We start from the raw sequence: 20,965 nt of genomic DNA on the forward strand, positions 1-20,965 counted from the left end.
TCGTGAAAGCAAACTGAATTAAAATCAAACTAACCAATGATGGAGTGAGAATTTGCAGTTGCGAGAATAAGAAGTGGGAGAATTTTGAAGTTGGAATTTGAAGTAAACTCAATTGAACATTGTATAATATACAGAGTATTACGTGTACTACTACATATTTCTAAATCACTGCATAATCTAATCAGTTTGAAAGTTTTTATTCTATTTTTAATGAGGAACTAATTAGGACAAAACCCTAGATTGAAAAATTAAATTTCGATGATGAGAAAAAGAAAGTAACGGGAAAACTACTCATGCCACACATGTAAAGTTTGCCACTGGAGAATAGTTACTCTTGGCACAAATGTAAAGTTTGCCACGGGGAAATAAATTTTCATGACATAAGTTTTCTTCTTATTTTGGCTAAGTATAATAATTCGTTATTTCCGTGGCTAGATGAAATTATGCCACGAATTTTGAATTCCCGTGACATAATTCATCGCACAAGTGATGATTTGTTGTAGTGAAGACTAGTTAGATAATTACAACTACTTTTTTATTTTTTGCTTTTAATTTCATTGGCATATTTGGAATATACTCTTCTTTTGAATATGGCGGATGATTATTTATGAAGGGACTAACTTTATTTTGTAAAAGACTTAGACCCTGTTGATTTGAGCTTATAGGCAGAGCAGATTGAAGTAGAGCCGAGCACACTACTACTGCTACCGCTACTGCTACTGCTGCTGTTGCTGCTACTACTACTGCTGCTGCTGCTGCTACTACTACTACTACTATTTTAAATTTTAATTTTTATTAAAAAAAATCAATTATTATAATAATTAATACTTTAATTATAAGTATTATTAATACTGTTATTATCATTATTATAATTACTATTATTATTACTATTATTATTATTAAATATTAATTATTATTATAATTCAATATTAAGTATTATTTTTAAGCAGAGCAGAGCAGATTGAAGCAGAGTAGAGCATAATGAGGCGACTAACTTTTTTGGGTCAAATAGTCAATTAAGGTACTCACTTTTCTGGTGGATCAAAGATGGGTTAAATGAACAGAAAATTAACTAGAGGTCCCAAAACGTGAAAAAATGAAAAGGTTAGACCCTAGTTTTATACTTAACTCTTATCTTTTTCTTGAATAAATTGTATTCACTAAAATCACTATTAGTCAAATAGATAATTGGTTTCAATTAGAAAAATTAAATCTTTGTCCATGAATTAATATAATTTTATATTAATAATTGCTTATCAAGAAAAACATATGTAATAATAAAATCAACTTTATTAAGTAAAATTTTGGATGAGTATATAATTAGTCAAATATGTACATTAGAGACAAACATAATGCAAGTGAATAGAACAGGAAAAAATGGGGAGATATTAAACAATGAGTAAAAAGAATGGTCTACCGCATGTCCACATAGCATGTTTTAATTTACTTTTTTAATTTGTGGTTAACAAGCAATTCAATCCTAATCTATAATGTAAGATTTTCTATTATAATAGAATCTACATTTTAATTGCCAAAAATTATGAAGTAATATACTACATAACAAATAAAATTATTTATTTTAAGACAGCATAAAATAGATATGTGATGGAGCTAGTACATAGAAAATTAATTAAGTAGTAAGATATGCATAAAAAACATGTCTGCAACTAACAACCATCCAATTAAGATTCCAATCCCTTAACTAAAATCTACTTAAAATGGTGTGGTATGTTTTGAGGCCAGAGTTTTTTTTATTTATTTTTTATTTTTTTAATTTTTAATAATAGGCTAAAATACCCTTTACTATAACTTTAAATAAGATATATTAGCATATTTTAAGGGGAAAGAATTACATCAAGAAAATAGCACAAAGAATGAAAGGCTAAGCCTTCCCACATCAATGGAGGCTGGGAATGTAGCACCCATGCCACAAGGTGCCTTGGCCTCAAAACGATGGACGGTTAGATATGCACAATTATTTTGTGTCATACTTATTGTTGTTCTCCTAACGGCCCTATTCATCGTAGCAATAGTAGTATTAGTTGTGTTTAAATACGCTAAAACACCTCAAATTCATGTTAAGAACATCCATGTATCCGCATTTAGAGCCACAAATCTAACCCACCGCCCATTCTAAAAGCTAACATTGATGTTATGTTTCATTCTAATAACCAAACATATTAATTAGTTAGGGAAAATTGGTTGATCAACAATTCAACATTGAGCATGGAGTCGAGATATTATATGTGGATTAGTTTTCAAAGTTGATCAACAATTCAACATTATATTGAGCACCGCATTACACTATTGTAGTAACATTAGGTCATTCAATTTCAGCATTGTTTGTTATGAAAGAGATTATGAGCTAATTTAACCAATTTAGAGGGTAATGAGTTGATCTGACCGAATTAAAGGGCTGACTACATAAAATAATTATTTTTGTTGATTGGCAAAAGAGTTTTTTCAAAGTTGATTGAGTTGAATCCAATAATTTGTACAATGCTGAAAATTAAAGATTTTCAATTCAAAGAGAGATGTTCAACAAATTTGTAGCCATTTGACAATTTTGTTATATAGTTACTATCTAATTTTGTTCTATAGTTACTATCTACTCATCTTGCGTCGTTTAACACTTATAATTAATAATTTCTATGTTAAAAAAATATATATATAACGGGCTAAGAAAAACAAAAACTACAAGTCTAGCTACATTAACGTTATGCAAAATGTAATAATGTTATGCAAAATGTAGTGCAAGTCCATTTGGTAAACTAGGTATATAATAAAAAATACTTCCTCCATTCTATTAATATTGCAATAAGTAGGAAATTACGCATCCCAATACACATTTTATATGCTAAATATCTATAATTGTGTAATAGTAAAAATTATAAAAAGTTGATATTGTGAAAGTATTTTATGAGACGAATCCAACAAGATCCCACATGACTATATTTTGCTTAACGTATAAATCATACTCCCTCCGTCCCCTTTTGATAGTCCCTTATGGACAAATTTTAGTCCCAAAATGTTCACCCCATTTGCTTTTTCCAACAACCATTAATATTAAATTTTTACTAAAATTTCCTCCAATTTGCAACAATAGTTGTGCAAATTTAACTTTCCCATGTAAATTTTGTTTTCCCATGTACTTTTATTACTTTCTCTCTCTACTTTTTTGCATATCCAATGTCAATTTACTTTTTCAATGTACTTTAACTATTTTATTTGTGTTTATTAATTCCCATGAAAAATGCCCATAAGGGACTATCAAAAGGGGACGGAGGGAGTATTATATGGTCAAACAAGAGTGATGAATAGTGCAAAATGTCCATTGTTGCAATATTAACAGAACGGAGGAAACAATATAATAAAGTAACTCGTCTAAGCCCATATAACGTTTTTATGTCTTACAAATGAAGACTACATTGTCCTATCATATGAAGTTATTAGATCTGAAATAAGTGAGATTAGGATGAATAAAATAGACCGGACCTAACTTATATACACTTATCAAAACTGAAATAAGTGAAATTAGGTGAAAAACATAACTTTATTATGTGCAAAATAACTTCTTTGTAGGATCCGCCTTGTTAATAACCAACTTTTACAAGAATTTGCTATATTATTAAAATGAAAAAAACAACACCATATCCATTGTATATTAAAATGTAGCTCCCAAAGTTGCAAGTGACACTTGAACACCGACATCATCACAACTATACATTTGAATAACATAATAACCATATAATGCATGCATTATATTGCAATTAAAAAAGCTAAAGCTTGAATAATTACAGGAAATAATAATTAGGAAGAAGAAGAAAGAAAATTAAGATTCCTTCATTGTCATTTGTCTCTTTCTAAGCACAAGTATGTGTTAAGAAAAAGGATATTAAAAACTTGTATTTATCGCCTTCTTATTCTAATTAATTCCCCATATAGCAAGGGCAAAGTAAAGAGGTTGTTCAACCAACTTCCACATTGCTACGTTTCCCACTTTTCCCCCTTTTTTAATAACTTATGCCTCCTTTTCCAGCCTGGCTCTTCTTTTACACTCAATTTTTCCTTTTAAGGGAGGGTAAATCTTAAATACTATTATAAATTTTCTACAAATAAATTAAACTGTTGAAAAAAATGTTCAACCCTTTTTTTTATACCAAGTATTATACATTCTACGATTTATATTACTACGTATTTATAATGTGTTTATCCATGATTGAGTAACTCTGAGTGAGTAACTATTGATTGAATATTCTCTAGCCGACTGAGTAACCTCCGAATAAATAACCCGGCCAATCATATATGAAACTTACTATATTGGATATTGTTTAATTAGCTTAACTTATTTTGATACTTTACTCTTTAATAACCAAAACTTTAGTATTTGTAATTAGTACATATTAACCAAGTACGAGTATTAATAGTTGAAGTTACTTTTGATAATCGGGAAAAATTGGTCTCTTTAACAGCCAAAGCTTTATAATTTGTAATTGTACTCCCTCTGCCCCTTATTTACATGCCTATTTCTTATGCGAGTAAACAGAAATAGACATGTAATTAAGGGACAGAATGAATACATATTAACCAAGTATGAGTATTAGTAGTTGAAGTTACTTTTAATAATCGGGAAAAAATGGTTGTACTAATAAAATAGAGGAGGTAAGTATTTTGTAATTAAAAAAAAATTTAAAGAAAGTAAATATGGAGTAATAAAACCTGGAGGGCAAAATTGTCATTTTTGTTTTAAAGCCAAAGAATCCCCACACTCCCTTATTTGTGAAGCAAACTTCAAATTTGTCAGTTCCAATAAATAAACTTCTCAAACTCCAAATCACAGCCGTTAATTTTCATCACAGTATCAAATGACCTCCATCAAACGGCTGAATTCAACAAGCTTACGTCATATTACCATGTACTCGTCCATACCATATTAGACCCTCTTTCATTGCCATTAATATTTATTTATTTTTTTGTCTGCAAAACAAAAAAAATTAAAAAAATTAAAATTTTTGGAGGGTATATTTCAGTGTTTCAGTACAGAGTAGCAGTAGTAATGATCTGCTACATCACCTTCGCTTAAACTCCCAAGGTCTGTTTTCATGGTTTATTTTCTCTCTCCTCTATTTTATTTTCTGATAAAGCATGTAAATTTTTTGAAAAGATTGGATTTTTTTTAGTTTTTCAGTTTAGTTTATTGTGGGTGTTTTGCTAGATTTTGTGGGTTTTGTTATCTGCATTTGTTTGGTAAGTTATAGATCTGAATGTGGGTAATTGCTAATTAAAGTTAATTAAGTGTTTTAAATTATGGAAACTGTAGGTTTTGTTCATATTTTCATTTATTTGCTTGTTTTAAGGTAATTTGTTGAATGTCGGTGCTTACTTGTAAGTAGATCTTTACTTAGGTTTTGTTACTGGGTTATTGTTTTTTAGTTGGTAATGTTTGTATTTTATTTTTCTGATGTTTTTAGGTTTTGTTGGTTGTTAGGGAATATTGGGGGGAAATGAGGAAAAGGGTTTGAAAAAAATGGATTTTTTTTGAAAATTTTATTTTGGGAAATAGAGAGTTAGGTTTATTTGAGGTAATTATGATGTGCTTAATAGTTAAATAGGTCACCATTGTAATTTTTTTTTTAAGGATGTTGCTGCATTTCAGGGAGATTATGTTTAACCTAGTTGTTATAAAGCCAATGGCTTTATGCTTGATAGTGATCTGTTATTCTGTGGGCATACAACTAAGATTCTAAGATTAATTTGTTGATGGTGAAGCTTATCGTCGTTCAATTGTACTTGATTGGGATATGAAATTTTTACGCATTACGGATTAATAAGTATGCTATTTGTGGATTTTGAATAAGAGGTTTCGGATGGATTGGGTATGTACAAGTCTTGGTAACCTTCCATTATGGATATTGATTGGCTATGGATGAAGAAGCATTATGATTACTACCTATTTTATTGGGTTTTGAATGTCTCCACATCACATCTGGGCTGCTGTAGGGCTAGATCAATATAGGATGAGTATACCATATAGCAGCTGGTCGAGTAATTCCTAGACTTGTATGCACAGCCAAGGGCTTCTAGATTTTCTTTTTCGACTTGGGACATAATCCTTTTTGTTAATTGCTTTATGGCAATGTAGATATTGGGCTTGATTGGGAGAGACCTATAGTTGTGTATCAAGTGATTTTGGTGAACGCAACCCATGTGCTTAAAAGAATTTCTAGTTTGTTAATTCCAAGCCTTTCTTCCTTGGTAGAGAAAGGAGGTTGAATAGGAAAGAGAGGCAAATGTTAATATCCATTTCATTAAAAAAGATAATTTAGAAAAAAATCAAAGGAGCATATAGTTGCTAAATGTATAGGGTGTCAAGAATGTACGTCTATTACACAGTATAAAATGGAAGTCTAATGGTTCTTTTGTATGACAAGAACAACCCAATATATATCTTGCTGACAGGTTAGATATACACAACGTTACTTCTAACCAGTAAAGGGCAATTAAAGAGACTACTAAAGGGCTGTTCCTGAGAATATTATGGCTTTTATATTTTATTTTATTTTATTTTCCGTACATATAGACAATGTGCTTAGTATGACGGCACATATTTATGACGAGTGTAGTTCAAACTTAAGGAAGATGACTAGTGAATAAGGATCTTTACAGAAACCTATTCAATAAGGGCTTATCTTCAGGGGATGGGTGATGCCATAATGTTGAGTTTTCTGGTTGGAGCTAGCTTTAGATGCTTTGGTATGATTGCTTTTCTTTGCCAATAATACATGGAGACCCCTTTAGAAGCAAGTTGCTATGTGTGCATGTGCAACATTGGGTTCACTTTTTATCCTTTTTTTTTTCTCGTTGTTATTGTTGACTTCCGTACTTCCAAAATTTCTCTGATGGTTAACTGGTTAAAATCTTATGGAGTTATTGAAGAAAATTGATGGTGGAGTATTGAAGATTTTGATGGTTGAGATACTCTTATAGTTGGTCCCATAAAGATCATGTTTATTGCATTCACGATTTGTGGCTGAGATATTTTGAGAAGCCTACAATATACTAATATAGGTACTTGGATACTTATACATTTTGCTCAAATAGTTACCTTCGATGATAAATGAGAATTAAGTTGAAAGATAAGAACTTTTGGTTAGGATAGGTAATTGCATTATTCTAAGATGCCATATTGTTGAGTTTTCTACTTGGAGAATTAAGTTGAAAGATAAGGACTTTCACTCAAATAGTTAACTTCGAACCTTAAGGTTGATTTTTTTTTTTTCCTTCCTTGGTTAGAAGCACGCATAACTTTTCGCTGTTTATATCGTGCTTGTATTGTTGGTTGTTATGCTCTTTCAGGTAGCTCTCTCTTGTTGGATAATCCATCGTGTGTGTAGAGCTACCTTTCAGTAAGCTTTAGTAGCACTAATTTTCCATCATGTTCAAATGACAGGTCATTCCTCGAAAATATTACTTACCATCTCTTAGGATATGCAGAACTGGGTTTGTGACCCTTAGCATATGCAAGCATTTGTTACTTGTTGTGCAATTAGGGACTTATGGTATCAGTGCCTTTGATCATGAAAATTAAAGTAGAAAAAGGGATAAATGTAGAGCCCTTTCCTCTCTAGAAAATTACTTTTAACTTTTTTGTCTACTGATTCTGAGCTTCAATCAGTTCAATGCTTGGCTTATGTAGTGAAAGTGAAATCATCATAGTGGTTTGTCCAATGAGAGGGATATTCAGTTAAGGTCTTTTTCTTTGAAACTATATGACATGCTGACATCAATGGACATACAGCTGTTCGTGTAGGATTTTATATTCAATTTAATCACGCTGCTTCTGTTATCCCCTGTGGGTGTTCATCAAACTTTCACAATTAACTGCCATATGTCATTCTTTTTTCATTTAGTTAGCTCTATTTGCTCTTTGCCTCTAGTTATTATGCGCTGAAGTGATATCTTGTGCTGAAGGTTTTGTTAATTGCCATATATCATTCTTTTTTCATTTGCTTAGCTCTATTTGCTCTTTGCCTCTAGTAATGCACTGAAGTGATATCTTGTGCTGAAGGTTTTGTTAAGTCAAATTTGGCCTCTCAACAATGGGGAAGTCACCTGGAAAGTGGATAAAGACTGTAATTTTTGGGAAGAAACCATCCAAATCCAATTTTGCCAAGGGTAAAGAGGTACATGCTGAAGACTTACTTGGTTATTACTCTGGTCCCTTAGATGTCAAATTTTTTCTATATAACTACTATTACGTACTATTAGTGCTTCAATGTTCAATGTTACTTCTGCAAAACTGTCTGGTATGCTAAAGCTAGTACATTGCGTGTTTTGCACCTATGTTTTCCCTCTTTTCCGTCTTACTGTGTGATTAACTTAGATATTTATTCTTCTTCTTCTTCTTCTTCTTCTTTTTTTTTTCTTCCTATAAACCTAATAGAATTTTTCAAAATCTAGGTGATTGTCTAGTAAATATGTTCCTTTGCATTGTTGGGGGTTTCACGCTTGCCAATGTACATTTTATAAAAAGTTGATATGTTTGAGAGTATTAATCAAGCCGAATCTAACAAGACCCCACATGACTTATCTTCCCTAATATATAAAATCACAAAAGATGTCAAAGGAGTGCATGTGAATAGTGCAAAATCTCAAATGTTGCGATTAAAAAAGAACGGAGAAAATATAATTTTTTACACAGTATAGAGTTTCAGAATCTGGTATGAATTGTCTTATATTAATAATATATATTTAGTTTTATAAGAAATTTTTGCGGATTGCATCAATGAAGCACTGAAGCATACTAGTGATTGTCAAACTTAGTTTAGGATAAGCCTATTCTTAAAAAAAATTGTTTTTTCACATTCTGATTAATATTTCTTTTTATTGTGCTAAGAAATCCACCAACGAGAAAGAGGTGCATGTTCGTGTTAGGGCTCCTGAAACCGAATCAACTAATAACGATGTTAATCCTCCAGAGGTATCAAGTGCTGCTATAGATGCAGTTCATGTGGATGACCAAACTTTAAGGTCAGAGTACAAAGAGTCTTCTCTTGGCCAGCCAGATGGGGATATACCAGTATCTGGAGATCAATGTACTGATCCTAAACAAACAGAGGAAACAGATATGTTAACTGAAGATGAGAGAATAGAGTTAGAAATGGCTGCAACTAAGACACAGGCTGCTTTTAGGGGTTATTTGGTAAGTTCTGCATCTGTAGTGACATGATATATAAGAATATTATGTTCATACTTATACAAACTTTTTTTCCTTGTATTCATACTATCAGCTATTAGATAATGAAATAAAAAATAATCTGTAATAATTACTTCATAGTTATTAAGGGCTATATGGTTGAGTATTTGGTCTGGGTAACAGGCTAATTGCTAGATGTTCTGGCTGATTGATTAAGTTTTCTATTTTCTGTTGGCATGTGTTTGTGTGTGCATGTCTTGGTCTATTTCCATGGCATATCAACTTTGCTTAATCTACCAGAATTTGTTGGTACTTGATAATCTTTTCTAATTTGAGCATATTTGTGAAGGCTCGACGTGCATTCAAGGCCCTGAAAGGCATTATAAGGCTTCAGGCTCTTATTCGTGGACATTTGGTGAGGAGACAAGCTGTTTCAACCTTGTATTGCATTATAGGCGTTGTCAAGCTACAAGCGCTTGTTCGTGGGTCAAAAATTAGGTGTTCTGATGCTGGCCTTGAAGTTCAGAAAGTCTGTATAGTGAAGCCTCTGGTAATTCCCTTAATGGTTGTATAAGGAGTTTCTCTTTCTGGATACTTTATCTGAAGCTGTTAAAGAGGGAATCTTTGTATGAATTCACTTGTGAAAATTACTTGATTTTGCATGCTTTGTTGATGTCTGTGAAATTTCAAATTTAAAATACATGGAGATCACCAATAGTACTAAATGGGTAGCGGCAACGTTTTTGGACCATGTTGGTAATTAATAATTGGTGGAAAGGAATTAGCATGCTTTCACAGTTTCACTGCTAGTCTTGCCTTCTCATTGTTCTCTGCTGATTCATACCTCTAGTGAAATAATTTTATATGCGGATTGAGTTTGTTGCATCCTTCAGGGTACTGGCACTAATTTTTAATTATCATGTGGTTGTGATTTATTTTATAGTAATGTATTGTTGAAGTAGATTTGTCAGGGGCAAGTCCAGTAGCATTTAATTGCTGATACCAAATATTTCACTTTAAGATTGCATTCAGGGGCACTTGCATCTGGAACCATCTTAGAACCACCATCTTGAAGTGTTGGCCCCATTCTAATTTTGATCTGCTTAAAATGTAAAAAAGGACTTTGAAGTTTGTCCCGAATTCCATTGGTTGCTTTTACTCTTAGTTATTGTGAACTTTCTCATTAGACAAACAGTTTCAGCCAAGTATTTTATGGATGTGTCATTTATAGGCAGCCTAAGTAAAATCTGGCTTCTGTTGCTACTTTGCTACTAATACTGCTAATTTTCAGGATGGCAAAGTTGGTGTTCATGGAGACGTGTCTGCTGGCACCACAAGCTTGTCAGTGAATGCATTTACAAAAAAAGTAAGTTTGGCCATGTTCTGATTGTATTACTGTAATGACATACCAATATTCTCATGAAAGTTTGTATAAGAAAGATATATTAGTACCTTCTAATTGGATGAACTAACGAGAAATGGGCAAATCACATTGTCTGAAACTGGAATTTTTGTCCAACCATTTCTCTCACATAATGTTCTTCTCTGTCAGATACATATATGGATATATCAATGTAAGAATGGTAAAATGCGGAGGTGGGAGAGGGTTCTTGTCCGGAACCATAGTTGACGACTAGTAAGATAAATTTGACCTGGAATGGCTAAGATTTTGCAAGTTTGTTTCCTTGAATAGATGAACGGTTTCTGTGTGATTTTTAGGTTCAACTTAAGTAATATTCATCTGACCCTGCTACGTTATGAATTCTATCTCTTCTTGTGGTAAAACTGTGAAATTTCACAAACTTGAGATTTTCTTTTTTGTTTTTTTTTTTTATTTAAAAAAAAAAGAAAGAAACTTTTGGAGGAAATCACAAATTTGAGATATTGTTAGCATTGTTGAAGGTGAAATCTACAAAAATTTCATGGAATTGGCCTTTCTTGATTAACTGCTACCGTAGTCATTGGCCTTTCTTGAACCATAGTTGACGACTAGTAAGATAAATTTGACCTGGAATGGCTAAGATTTTGCAAGTTTGTTTCCTTGAATAGATGAACGGTTTCTGTGTGATTTTTAGGTTCAACTTAAGTAATATTCATCTGACCCTGCTACGTTATGAATTCTATCTCTTCTTGTGGTAAAACTGTGAAATTTCACAAACTTGAGATTTTCTTTTTTGTTTTTTTTTTTATTAAAAAAAAAAGAAAGAAACTTTTGGAGGAAATCACAAATTTGAGATATTGTTAGCATTGTTGAAGGTGAAATCTACAAAAATTTCATGGAATTGGCCTTTCTTGATTAACTGCTACCGTAGTCATTGGTTTTGTTTTTTTTTTCTTCTTATTTTTATTATTGTCCATACAGCTTCTAGCTCCATCACCTGCAGTGATGCCTCTGCGAGTCCAGTATGATGTGACAGATTCAAATTCAGTCCAGAATTGGTTGGAAAGATGGTCAATATCTTGCCCATGGAAACCAGTCTCTCCCCCTAAGAAAGTCACTAGCTCTAAGGTCCAGAAAAAGCAAGGGAACTCACTGGTCATTGATGGGGATACAGGTAGGCCTAAGCGTAGTGTTCGCAAGGTTCCATCCCTATATGATAATGTGTCAGCGCAGCCCACCTCTGAAGTAGAGAAACCACGGAGAAATCTGAAGAAAGTTGTAAGCCAGCCAGCAGATTCTGTACAAGATAATCCGCAGTTTGAGCTTGAGAAGGTTAAACGTAGCCTTAGAAAAGTTCACAACCCTGTGTCTGAAAGCCCTGGTCAGCCTCAGACTGAGGTAATTGAGAAGCCAGTTCAGAGCCAAGGGAAAGTAACTGCATCCATTGTACAGGCTCGGACTGAGGTAATTGAGAAGCCAGTTCAGAGTCAAGGGAAAGTAAGTGCATCCATTGTACAGGAGGTTTCGGCTCTAAATGAGGTCAATGTTGTTCAGAATGCCAAAGAAGAAATCAGCATGACTGTGAAGGAAGAACCTATTGTTTATTCTAAGCCAGACGAAGAGGAGACAACTGAGGAGCCTTTAGAGACAAGTCAGTCTGCTGAATTCTCAAACGATGATGGAACCCTGGTCAAATCAGAGTCTTTTGAGAATGACAAGGATGAAAATACTCCTGTGCCAAATGGTGTCTTGAAAACTAAGGAAGATTCTGCATCAAACGAAAATCAGAAATCCAGTAGGAGGGCTTCTTTTCCAGCAAAACAGGAGCATATGGAGGATGGCTTGCAGAATACTCCTAAGCTCCCTAGCTATATGCAAGCAACCCAATCTGCCAAGGCAAAGTTAAGAGCACAGGGATCCCCTAAAATTGTACAAGATGAAGCTGAGAAAAACAATGCGACCCGACGTCATTCACTCCCATCTGCACCAAATGGAAAAGTCAGCTCAGTGTCACCAAGGACACAGAAACCGCTTCAAGGTAGTGGTGGAAAGAGTGGAAACAAAACTGAGAAATCTTTGTTATCTTCTAGAGATGGAAGTGGTAAGCCTTTCGAATTTTTACAAATTTTCTGTGTTGGGGTCTTTAATTATGTTTTTCCAATAAAGTGAGATTCTCCTGAAAACAATCTCTAAGTTACTGGGGGACCTGGTTATCTGTTATTGTTCCTTAGTACTCTAATCCAGACATTCAAACGATATCAGGTTGGTCTGTGGGTATATTTAAAATATTAAGTGGCTTGTTTGGCCGAAGAAACTAATTCAAGGGCACTGTAGTGAAGCTTGAGTGTCTTTCCTTTTGCGAATTAAAGTTTGTACACTGGCAACACCACAATTTTAGCGCAAATTTTTTAAGAGCTCTTCGCTCTGCACCATTACCACCTAGAGAATCATTCTTTTAGAGTTTCCAAGTATGTGTGTTTTTGTTTGGCGCCATCCGTGTTTGGCTGGTGATTACCCAATTTTCCATCTGCATTTAAAATTCCTAGAGGCATAAAGCATGTGCATTGGTTTCAGTTTTGTAACTTGCATTTGTTTCGTATTTTCAGCGAAGTCTGGCCAAGCACAATGGCGAAGGTGATGGCATTGCAGACATGACTCAGGTTCAATCATGGTCAAGGTTAAAGTTTCTTTGCAGTTTGTGATGTGGCCCTTAGTTATGTTGTTAATTAGGTTAAGAACTTACTGGGACTTACTAATATATTTGGGTGTGGATACCATAGCAGCTTTCTTGTGTAAGTTGGGTGCCTTTTGAGTGAATGTAAATTGCAGGCTTCACTGTTTTCATTCTGCCTAAGTAAATTTAGCTCTATGAACTATGTTGTCTCGTCTCATTGTGGAATTTGCAGTATTAAGGTTGTGTATAGTCTACTCTCTTTATCTTGTTCGTTCTTCCTCCATTTTTTTTTTTACTTTTCTGGCTTGTTCATTCTGATTTTTTATGGTTCATTGTGCTTTAAATGAAATCTATGAGTTGTATGAAAACAAAAGCTCGGCAAAGGCTGTAGTTGCATATTTGCCTACATATGGTCATTACTTGAAATAGCAAACTGCGTCCCTCATCTTTACGTATACGTCTAAATTAATTTTATAGTAGTGAATAAAATTGAGTCAAAGACGGTATGTCAATAGTGCATAAGTTAAAGTGATGTAAATATTTTAAAACGGACTGAGTTTTAGGTAATTGCTTGCTTGCATAAAAAGCGGTATAATATTAGCATTACGTACATTTCTTCTAGTGTTCTAGTCGATTACGCTCCAACATTCTCTTTCCAAATCTTTCACTCTTTTCATCCCAATTCAAACTTTTTCATGTGCTCACAATCCATTCCAAGCACATTTACCACAATTTGAAATTGGTTACTTTATTTATTATTATCGATTTTTTATGTAAGTTGTAACTTTGTAATATTTTATATCTCTCAAATAATATCTCAAAGTTGCATAAAAAAAAAAAATCGGAGGTAATATTAAATATCATATAGAATTTGATACAGTATTTTTTAAAAAATTGTCACATTTAATATATTTTCTAAATCATCTAACATAGCTATGTGCCTATGTCCATGACATAAAATCTATTGATGCCAGCACTAATTATGATCATGTTATGTTCACTTTATTTTTACTTATTTTAGGGTTAATAAGTTAAGATAAGGGTTAATAAGTTTAGATAAGATAAGTTTAAGAAAAATAAGTTCAGATAAGTTGTGATAAGGTTAATTAGCCTACCTAAATTTAATTTATAAATAAAATAAGTTCTAATAAAGGTTAGTAAGTTCAAATAAGTTTCTCTCAAAAAAAAAAAAAAAAGTTCAAATAAGTTAAGAAAAGTTCAGATAAGTTCAAATTAGTAAAAATCAGGTGAATAGAACGCACCCTACAGTCTACCACCATCGAGACAAAAATTTTGAAACTTAAGGTGTGGTAGCCTGGTGGTTAGTGGCAAGCTGCAAACTATGGTCAATTGGTTATGGTTGTGGTCTATGACGGTGTTAGATAGTTTATGACGGGGAAATAATTTTAGCATACCAAAAATGATTTTAGCACACCTCTACGTAAGAGTACAGTTTTCTATACTCTTCTCACATAGGAGTGTGCCAAAATCAATTAAGAGTATGCTATAATCAATTTCCGTTTTCAACAAATAATACGTTATATTACTCATTTTAGATCTAGGACCAAAATCCATGACTCCGGTCCAAATCGATTTTTAATCCATTTTATTTTGTTGCAGTCATCAAATTGCAGAAACAAGTACCATGCTCAGATTGCTGACTATTTCCCCATAAATTAAGGATTTTCTAAATTTGAATTTCGAATCCAAAAAAAAAAAAAAGAATAAAAGGAAGAAGTGGAGCGTCCAAAAAGAATTAGAAAAGAAATTGGGTCCCGCCAAAAATCCAACCGTTTAACATCATTAACTTCCTTCAATTTTCAGCTTTTAATCCAATCATCACATAACACGTCAGCAAAAACCTCATAAAAAACCCTATAATTTTTGTTTAATTAATTAAACTGTATAACGTTTAAGATTCAAAAATTAAAAAAAAAAACAAAAAAATTGAGAAATTTTCCCGCTCAAGTAAGATAAATAAACTGAGGAAGTTTCTCTTTCTATCATAACTTCTTACTTCTCTCTAAATTCTCTCTATCTCTCTTCTTTCTCTCTCTAAAATCCTCTGTAATTATGGAAGAACCTCTTAAAATTCAACAATCTTCTGCTTCTGCTGGTAAGTTTTTATCGAGTTCGATTTCGAGAATTCTTTATTTTTATTTTGTTATTATACGGACGTTTTAAATTCATTTTCATTACCATTATTTATTACCGTCTACCAAACAAGTTGCGAATGTTGTTTCCGAAGAATTAATCTGATTTTGATTTTGTTTTTGTTTCATTTTATGGGATTTTGGAAAACCAGCAAAATCTAAGCTTAGGTATCCGCTTCGTTCTGCTTCGAAATTGAAGGATCAAACTAACAAATCCCCTGAAATTGCTAATAATTCTTCCTCTGCTGCTTCCAAGAGGTAATCTTTACACTTTATAATTATGTAATTGGGTAGTTTTACATGAAATTGATTGGAATTCAAGTTCAAATTTGATTTATTTACTCACTTTACATAAATTTAAATTGAGGTTTTTGTATATATGTGTGTGTTGTTGATTAGGAATTATCTTCTAAGAACTGGTCAATGATGTTAAGGTGTGATTAGTTGTGTAGTTGCTGGCTATTATCTTCTATTAATTGTTAATTTTTATTATATCAGAATTCATGTCATTTACAGTTGTTCTTTTTGAATTTTTCATGCCAAATTTAGAATTAATTAAAATACACATTTTGTCATATCATGTACAAATCTTTCGTGTTGTAACAATGACCGAGTCATTTGGGTCTAAATAGGATTGTTTGATAAAGGGTTACGTTAAAGTTTGTTGCTTAGGTATATCTGAGTGCATAATAGAGGTTTTGTCATTATTTTGGAATTTGGGTCGGTCCAAATACTAGCAGTCTAGCAGACTAGCAGTAATATGATTCTCTTTTGAAATTCTATGCTGTTGAGTGAATAAAATCATGGGATTTGTTGTCAAAATGAATTTTGTTGGAAATTTGCCGTAATTGAGAAAAAGAAATGCTTTGGGTGTTTTGGTATAATTTCCCTGATTGGTATGATATGTGTTCTTTAGAGGGAGGACTCCTAATACTAGCAAAAGTGTGAGTGTTCTTGAGCTGTCCGGCAAGAACACGGAGAAAGCTGCCAAGCCACCGAGAAGACTGTCAATTCCTGCAAAGTCATCTGTGAGCCCTCTGCAAAAAGCTGCTAACAACATTACTCCAATATCAGAAGCTAGGTCCAAGAGATTTGGTAATGGACCGGAAAGATGTGTGACGCCGCTGTCTGATGTTTCTAGATCATCAACGCGAAGGAAGTTTAATATCTTGTCATCTGCATCATACTGGCTGTCACAAATTAAGCTCTCAGAGTCTGCTGCTAAACACTCGATTTCACTCGGGTTCTTCAAGCTTGCCCTCGAGGCAGGATGTGAGGTATTGCATCTTGTGAGTAGTTGATATTGTGATTGGAGACTTGATTATTTTTTCTGATTTATATGTTGTTGTTCAGCCTATGCAGCGTCTGCGTGAGGAGCTAAAATCCTATGTGCAGAGGCACAACCTCGCCGAATTTGGAGAGACTGTCAGAAGCTTATTCGAGGGCTATGAAATCTCTGAAACCTTTGAACAATTGCAAGAATCTGTGACCTGCTCTAACGTACCAGAAGATGCAACTACTGTCTCCGGTGAGGATGCTCAGAGCAACTCTTCTACAGCGGCAACCAAAAAGTTCAAACCAAAATCTCTAAACACTGATACTCAAGCTTCCTCAGCTAAAGCTTCTTCCAAGAAGGAAAATGTACCAAGCATTGTCACAGTAATTAAGACTCGAGCATCAAATCGTGACCCTGCTAAGCCAAAATTAGTCACTGAAAGTGGGGGAAATAATATTAAGAAGAAAGTCCAAAAGCCAGGCAAGCAAGAGTCCAATGGAGAGAAAATCATCAAGCAGGATGAAAAACCAGTCTCTGAAGAAGGTACATTACATCATTCTAGCAAATGCTGCGGCTTATAATCATGTATTATACATTATACTCATTATAACTGCAGTCCAATTGACTTAGAGCTTAATATTGTTGTTTGTTTGCATTCCAGTCATAGCCAAAGCATTGGACATAGAAGAAACACTGGAGGGAAACAAAGAAAACATGGTATCAATACTTTCTGCCTAAACTTTTTTCCCATCAATTAAAGCTAGCATGTTTATACTCTTGCTGTACATAGAAAATTGCCAATTCAATCTCTTAACATTTTCCTCGAATTATGCAGGATGCTCCACATATGGGAGAGGTAAGCGCGACAACAGAAGTAAATTAGGCGTAATCAGCACCTAGAATGCTGAATATATGGTCATATAAGATGCAGTATTTGATGGTGTTAGTATTGGTTTGTCTTCATAGTTTTTAGTGGAGAGCTTTCCTGTTTGTAGAAAGGTTTAAACAAGCAGTTGTGGTGCAAGATACTCTTTTTCTTCTCCCATTTATTTGTATTTTTTTACAGGTGGGCGTGAATCTTTGCAAATTTGTGTTTGTTACTTATCATACAGTGATATGTTAATACTAGTAGTATGTATTTTACCTTATCATTGGTCTTCCCTGCGTTATTGCTGTAGCTGAGAATTAGTATGAGTTTGATTAGATCACACGTAAAAATTGTTATATACACCCGGATGTAAGGTATTATTTGATATTCCCTCCGTTTCAATATAATAGTCTCATATGGAATCAATAATATAAAATAAGAAAAGGATAATATTTGGAATCTAACATTAAAGTATAAACAATTTATAAATAGTTTTGCCTTATTTAATCTTTTTGATTTTTTTAAGGAAAGCATTAACCATAATTGCATAAATCAAGGGAGTAAATTCTTTACTTAGAGCCATGTCATTAATTCACAAGCAATTATTATAACCAATCAGGATTTAATGTGTATTAAATAGGAAATAAAAACTAAGTTTAAAGTGGAATTCATTCAAAATGGGTAGATCTTTTTGAAACGCTCAAAATAGTATATAGGACTAACAAATTAAAATAGAGGGAGTATTATTTTTGCTCATTTTATAATCTAAAATGAGAAATTATATCAAATGGAGCAAAAAAACACCTCTAAGTACACCTAACTCTATGTACATCCGGGTGTATATAAGAGGTTCTTGACAACACATGAATACTTTGACAAAATGAAGGTAGTAAAAGTTATACCTAAAACAAATCCAATTAAAATACATGTAATTTAAACATTTATACAAAAGTAATAGATTAGTGAGAATTTATGGTCAAAGGTTACAAGTTTGATAAAACTATAATCAAACGATCACTATTCACTAAAGATAAAGGGTAGGTACTTACTATTGAGAATAATGCAAGTATAAAAAATATCAAATAATGAAACATGAAATATTGATGTTATTTTGTAGAATTTATTGACTTGGTATAATTGATGAAGTCAACCATTATCATAGAAAGTAAGTTTTGGCTGTCGATCTACGTCAAACATATACAATACCGCGTAAATAATTAATTAATCCACAACTAGCCGAATGCCCTTACTCTAGCACCCAACTTATCACTATATAATCTCAATCTTCTCAATCATCCTCTCACTCAACTTTCTCCTTTTAATCTATAAAACTTGTTTATTACTTCTATTTTATTTTCTTTTGCACAACTACAATCACAACCATTGTCCACGTCCACGACCACGACCACAACCACGATTATAGTTGCATATATTTTATGGGCATGGATGCCAATGTAAAGTCAACCTCCACCCGCTCCGATGGAAGATATGAGAGGTTCCTTGCCAAGGCGGAGGGTTATCTACATAAGTATCAAGCCTCCCACTCATCCCCGGCCTCAGGAACTCCGCCGGTTGTAATAAATGGTGATAATGGTAATGGAACTCGTCATTTAGAGTTTTTCAAAAAGGCTCAAGGTTATTTAAACAAAAAAGACAAGGAAGATAAAAAAGATAAGAAGGATAAAAAGGATAAGAAAGATGAAAAGAATGGTGGTGATCATCATGAGAATTCGAGTAGCGAAAATGAAGGTCAACATGATCATAAAGAGCATCTAAAGTTGGCTCATGCCATGTTGAAGAAAATTAAAAAACATAAAGAGAGACATGGAAAACAAAATGAGGAAGAACAAGCTGAAGAGGAAGGCGAAATCGAGGAAGAAGAAGAAGAAGAAAAAGAAGAAGAAGAGGAGGAGGAAGAGAGTCATTGGTTTAAAGAATTAATGGAGGGAGTTCAAGAATTTGTTGAAGGATTAAATGAAGAATGAAGATGATATGCATGATGACTACTTATTCATGATTGTATTAATTTCTGTTATAGTCTAACATTATATTACAACCTTTTTTTTTTTTTTTTTTTTTTTTCTGAAGAAAACTTTATATTACAGCTTTAATTGTATTGCTATTATTTTGATTTTAAATACTCACATTTTGTAACAATTTTTTGTTTAAGTACATGAACAATATGATATTTGTATTAAATTTGATTCGTAAATTTATGAAGTGAGTATATTGCATTTTAACTAGCTTTGCATACTTGTATGAAGTATTGAAGTGAGTATATTGCATTTTACTATGCATACTTGTAAGGTCGATGAATGTTAGTGCTAGACAAACTAGTTAGTTAATAAAAGATAAGCTTCTAGTTGATAACTTGATATATAGAAAGGGAAATTAAAGGTCTAAAGTAATACTCAATATCATATACAAGTATGCATTATGCAACACATTTAAGGTGTACAAGAGAACACTAACTATAATGTCGATCCAACACTTATTCACGATGAGGTCAATGACCCTTTGTTCATCAACATTGTAAAAATAATCTCAATGCTTATGATATAGGAGCAAGCTAGTGTTATGTTATAATACGTGTCTAATTAAGCACCATTCTCAATGCTTATGAATTGTATAATGTTATTCATAATTAAGTTTATTTCACCAAGAAAAAAAAAATCGCGAAATTGGCTATTTTGCTATTTGCATTGCAATATTTTTATAACTAAAAATAATAATTTTTGTAAGTGGTTCTTAATATCTGATACGTCGTGAAAACAAAACCATTCGATCATAATGTTTAATAATAATAATAGTAAAAACTGAAAAGCTTGAGAAAGTAGATATTTGTAAAGTTTTCTTGTCTTAATAATCCGCCAAATTCTCTCATACCATGATTTATGTAGGATTCCAAAATTTTCTCTAACCATGAATATTATATATTTGACTTATAAATACATTGTAAATGAGAAACTTCAAATTAAAATATCTCACATCAAAAATTCTACAATATATTGTAAACAGTCTTTCTCAATGGAAGGAAGCCGCAGGGAAAGATATGGAAAGATCTTAAAGAAAGCTGAGAAGTATCTTCACAGACGTCAAGGTTCCCAAGGTTCCGAATCCTCAGCAACTTCGGAACCCTCAGTTGCGCCACCCATTAAGGGTGCTGGCGACAATGATGGTGGAAGCAGTTACAAAGCATGCTTGCAAAAGGCTAAGGAGTTCATGCAAAAGAAGGATGATAATAAGGAAAATCAAGCTGGAGATGGGAATTCGGGCGCAAGTGCCAGTGATCAAGACAAGAAAAAACAGTATGCAGCTATAGCTACCGGCTTGTTGGCGGCAAGAAAAACACATAAACTTATGGGAAAAGGGCGGAAAAAAAATGGAAAGTCGGGGCAGGAAGGTGAGGAGGAAGAG

General features: G+C 33.1%; 2 protein-coding genes across 4 annotated transcripts; both read left to right on the forward strand.

Annotated features, from left to right (window-relative positions):
• Positions 1 to 4,962: 4,962 nt before the first annotated feature.
• On the forward strand, positions 4,963 to 13,514 carry LOC145597576 (protein IQ-DOMAIN 31-like). Of its 3 annotated transcripts, none has more exons than XM_081653776.1 (8): positions 5,039 to 5,092; positions 7,938 to 7,971; positions 8,069 to 8,183; positions 8,897 to 9,202; positions 9,546 to 9,746; positions 10,488 to 10,562; positions 11,559 to 12,678; positions 13,184 to 13,514. In XM_081653776.1, exons 3-8 carry the CDS (start codon positions 8,100 to 8,102, stop codon positions 13,213 to 13,215), a joined length of 1,818 nt encoding a protein of 605 aa, XP_081509902.1. In that variant the 5' UTR covers positions 5,039 to 5,092; positions 7,938 to 7,971; positions 8,069 to 8,099; the 3' UTR covers positions 13,216 to 13,514. The 3 variants fall into 3 exon arrangements, with proteins under 3 accessions (XP_081509901.1, XP_081509902.1, XP_081509903.1); XM_081653777.1 differs by having other exon boundaries at positions 5,044 to 5,092; positions 7,915 to 7,971; XM_081653775.1 differs by lacking the exon at positions 7,938 to 7,971 and having other exon boundaries at positions 4,963 to 5,092.
• Positions 13,515 to 15,232: 1,718 nt separating this feature from the next.
• Positions 15,233 to 17,843, forward strand: LOC145598998 (uncharacterized). Its single transcript, XM_081655411.1, has 6 exons — positions 15,233 to 15,367; positions 15,557 to 15,662; positions 16,321 to 16,681; positions 16,758 to 17,223; positions 17,342 to 17,397; positions 17,516 to 17,843. The coding sequence occupies exons 1-6, from the start codon at positions 15,325 to 15,327 to the stop codon at positions 17,561 to 17,563; spliced, it is 1,080 nt and encodes a 359-aa protein (XP_081511537.1). The 5' UTR covers positions 15,233 to 15,324; the 3' UTR covers positions 17,564 to 17,843.
• Positions 17,844 to 20,965: the final 3,122 nt, after the last annotated feature.

This window comes from Chenopodium album, chromosome 20 (genome assembly GCF_948465745.1).
Source record: "Chenopodium album chromosome 20, dcCheAlbu1.1, whole genome shotgun sequence".
Classification (NCBI taxonomy): Eukaryota; Viridiplantae; Streptophyta; class Magnoliopsida; order Caryophyllales; family Amaranthaceae; genus Chenopodium; species Chenopodium album.

What these genes read in the sequence shown, in the direction of transcription:
- LOC145597576 (XM_081653775.1), top strand. Translation starts at nt 8,100, where the DNA reads ATGGGGAAGTCACCTGGAAAGTGGATAAAGACTGTAATTTTTGGGAAG. An exon ending in CTGCTTTTAGGGGTTATTTG is followed by an intron (nt 9,203 to 9,545) that starts GTAAGTTCTGCA and finishes ATATTTGTGAAG; the next exon opens with GCTCGACGTGCATTCAAGGC. An exon ending in TGAATGCATTTACAAAAAAA is followed by an intron (nt 10,563 to 11,558) that starts GTAAGTTTGGCC and finishes TTGTCCATACAG; the next exon opens with CTTCTAGCTCCATCACCTGC.
- LOC145598998 (XM_081655411.1), top strand. Translation starts at nt 15,325, where the DNA reads ATGGAAGAACCTCTTAAAATTCAACAATCTTCTGCTTCTGCTG. An exon ending in TCCTCTGCTGCTTCCAAGAG is followed by an intron (nt 15,663 to 16,320) that starts GTAATCTTTACA and finishes TGTGTTCTTTAG; the next exon opens with AGGGAGGACTCCTAATACTA. An exon ending in CCCTCGAGGCAGGATGTGAG is followed by an intron (nt 16,682 to 16,757) that starts GTATTGCATCTT and finishes GTTGTTGTTCAG; the next exon opens with CCTATGCAGCGTCTGCGTGA.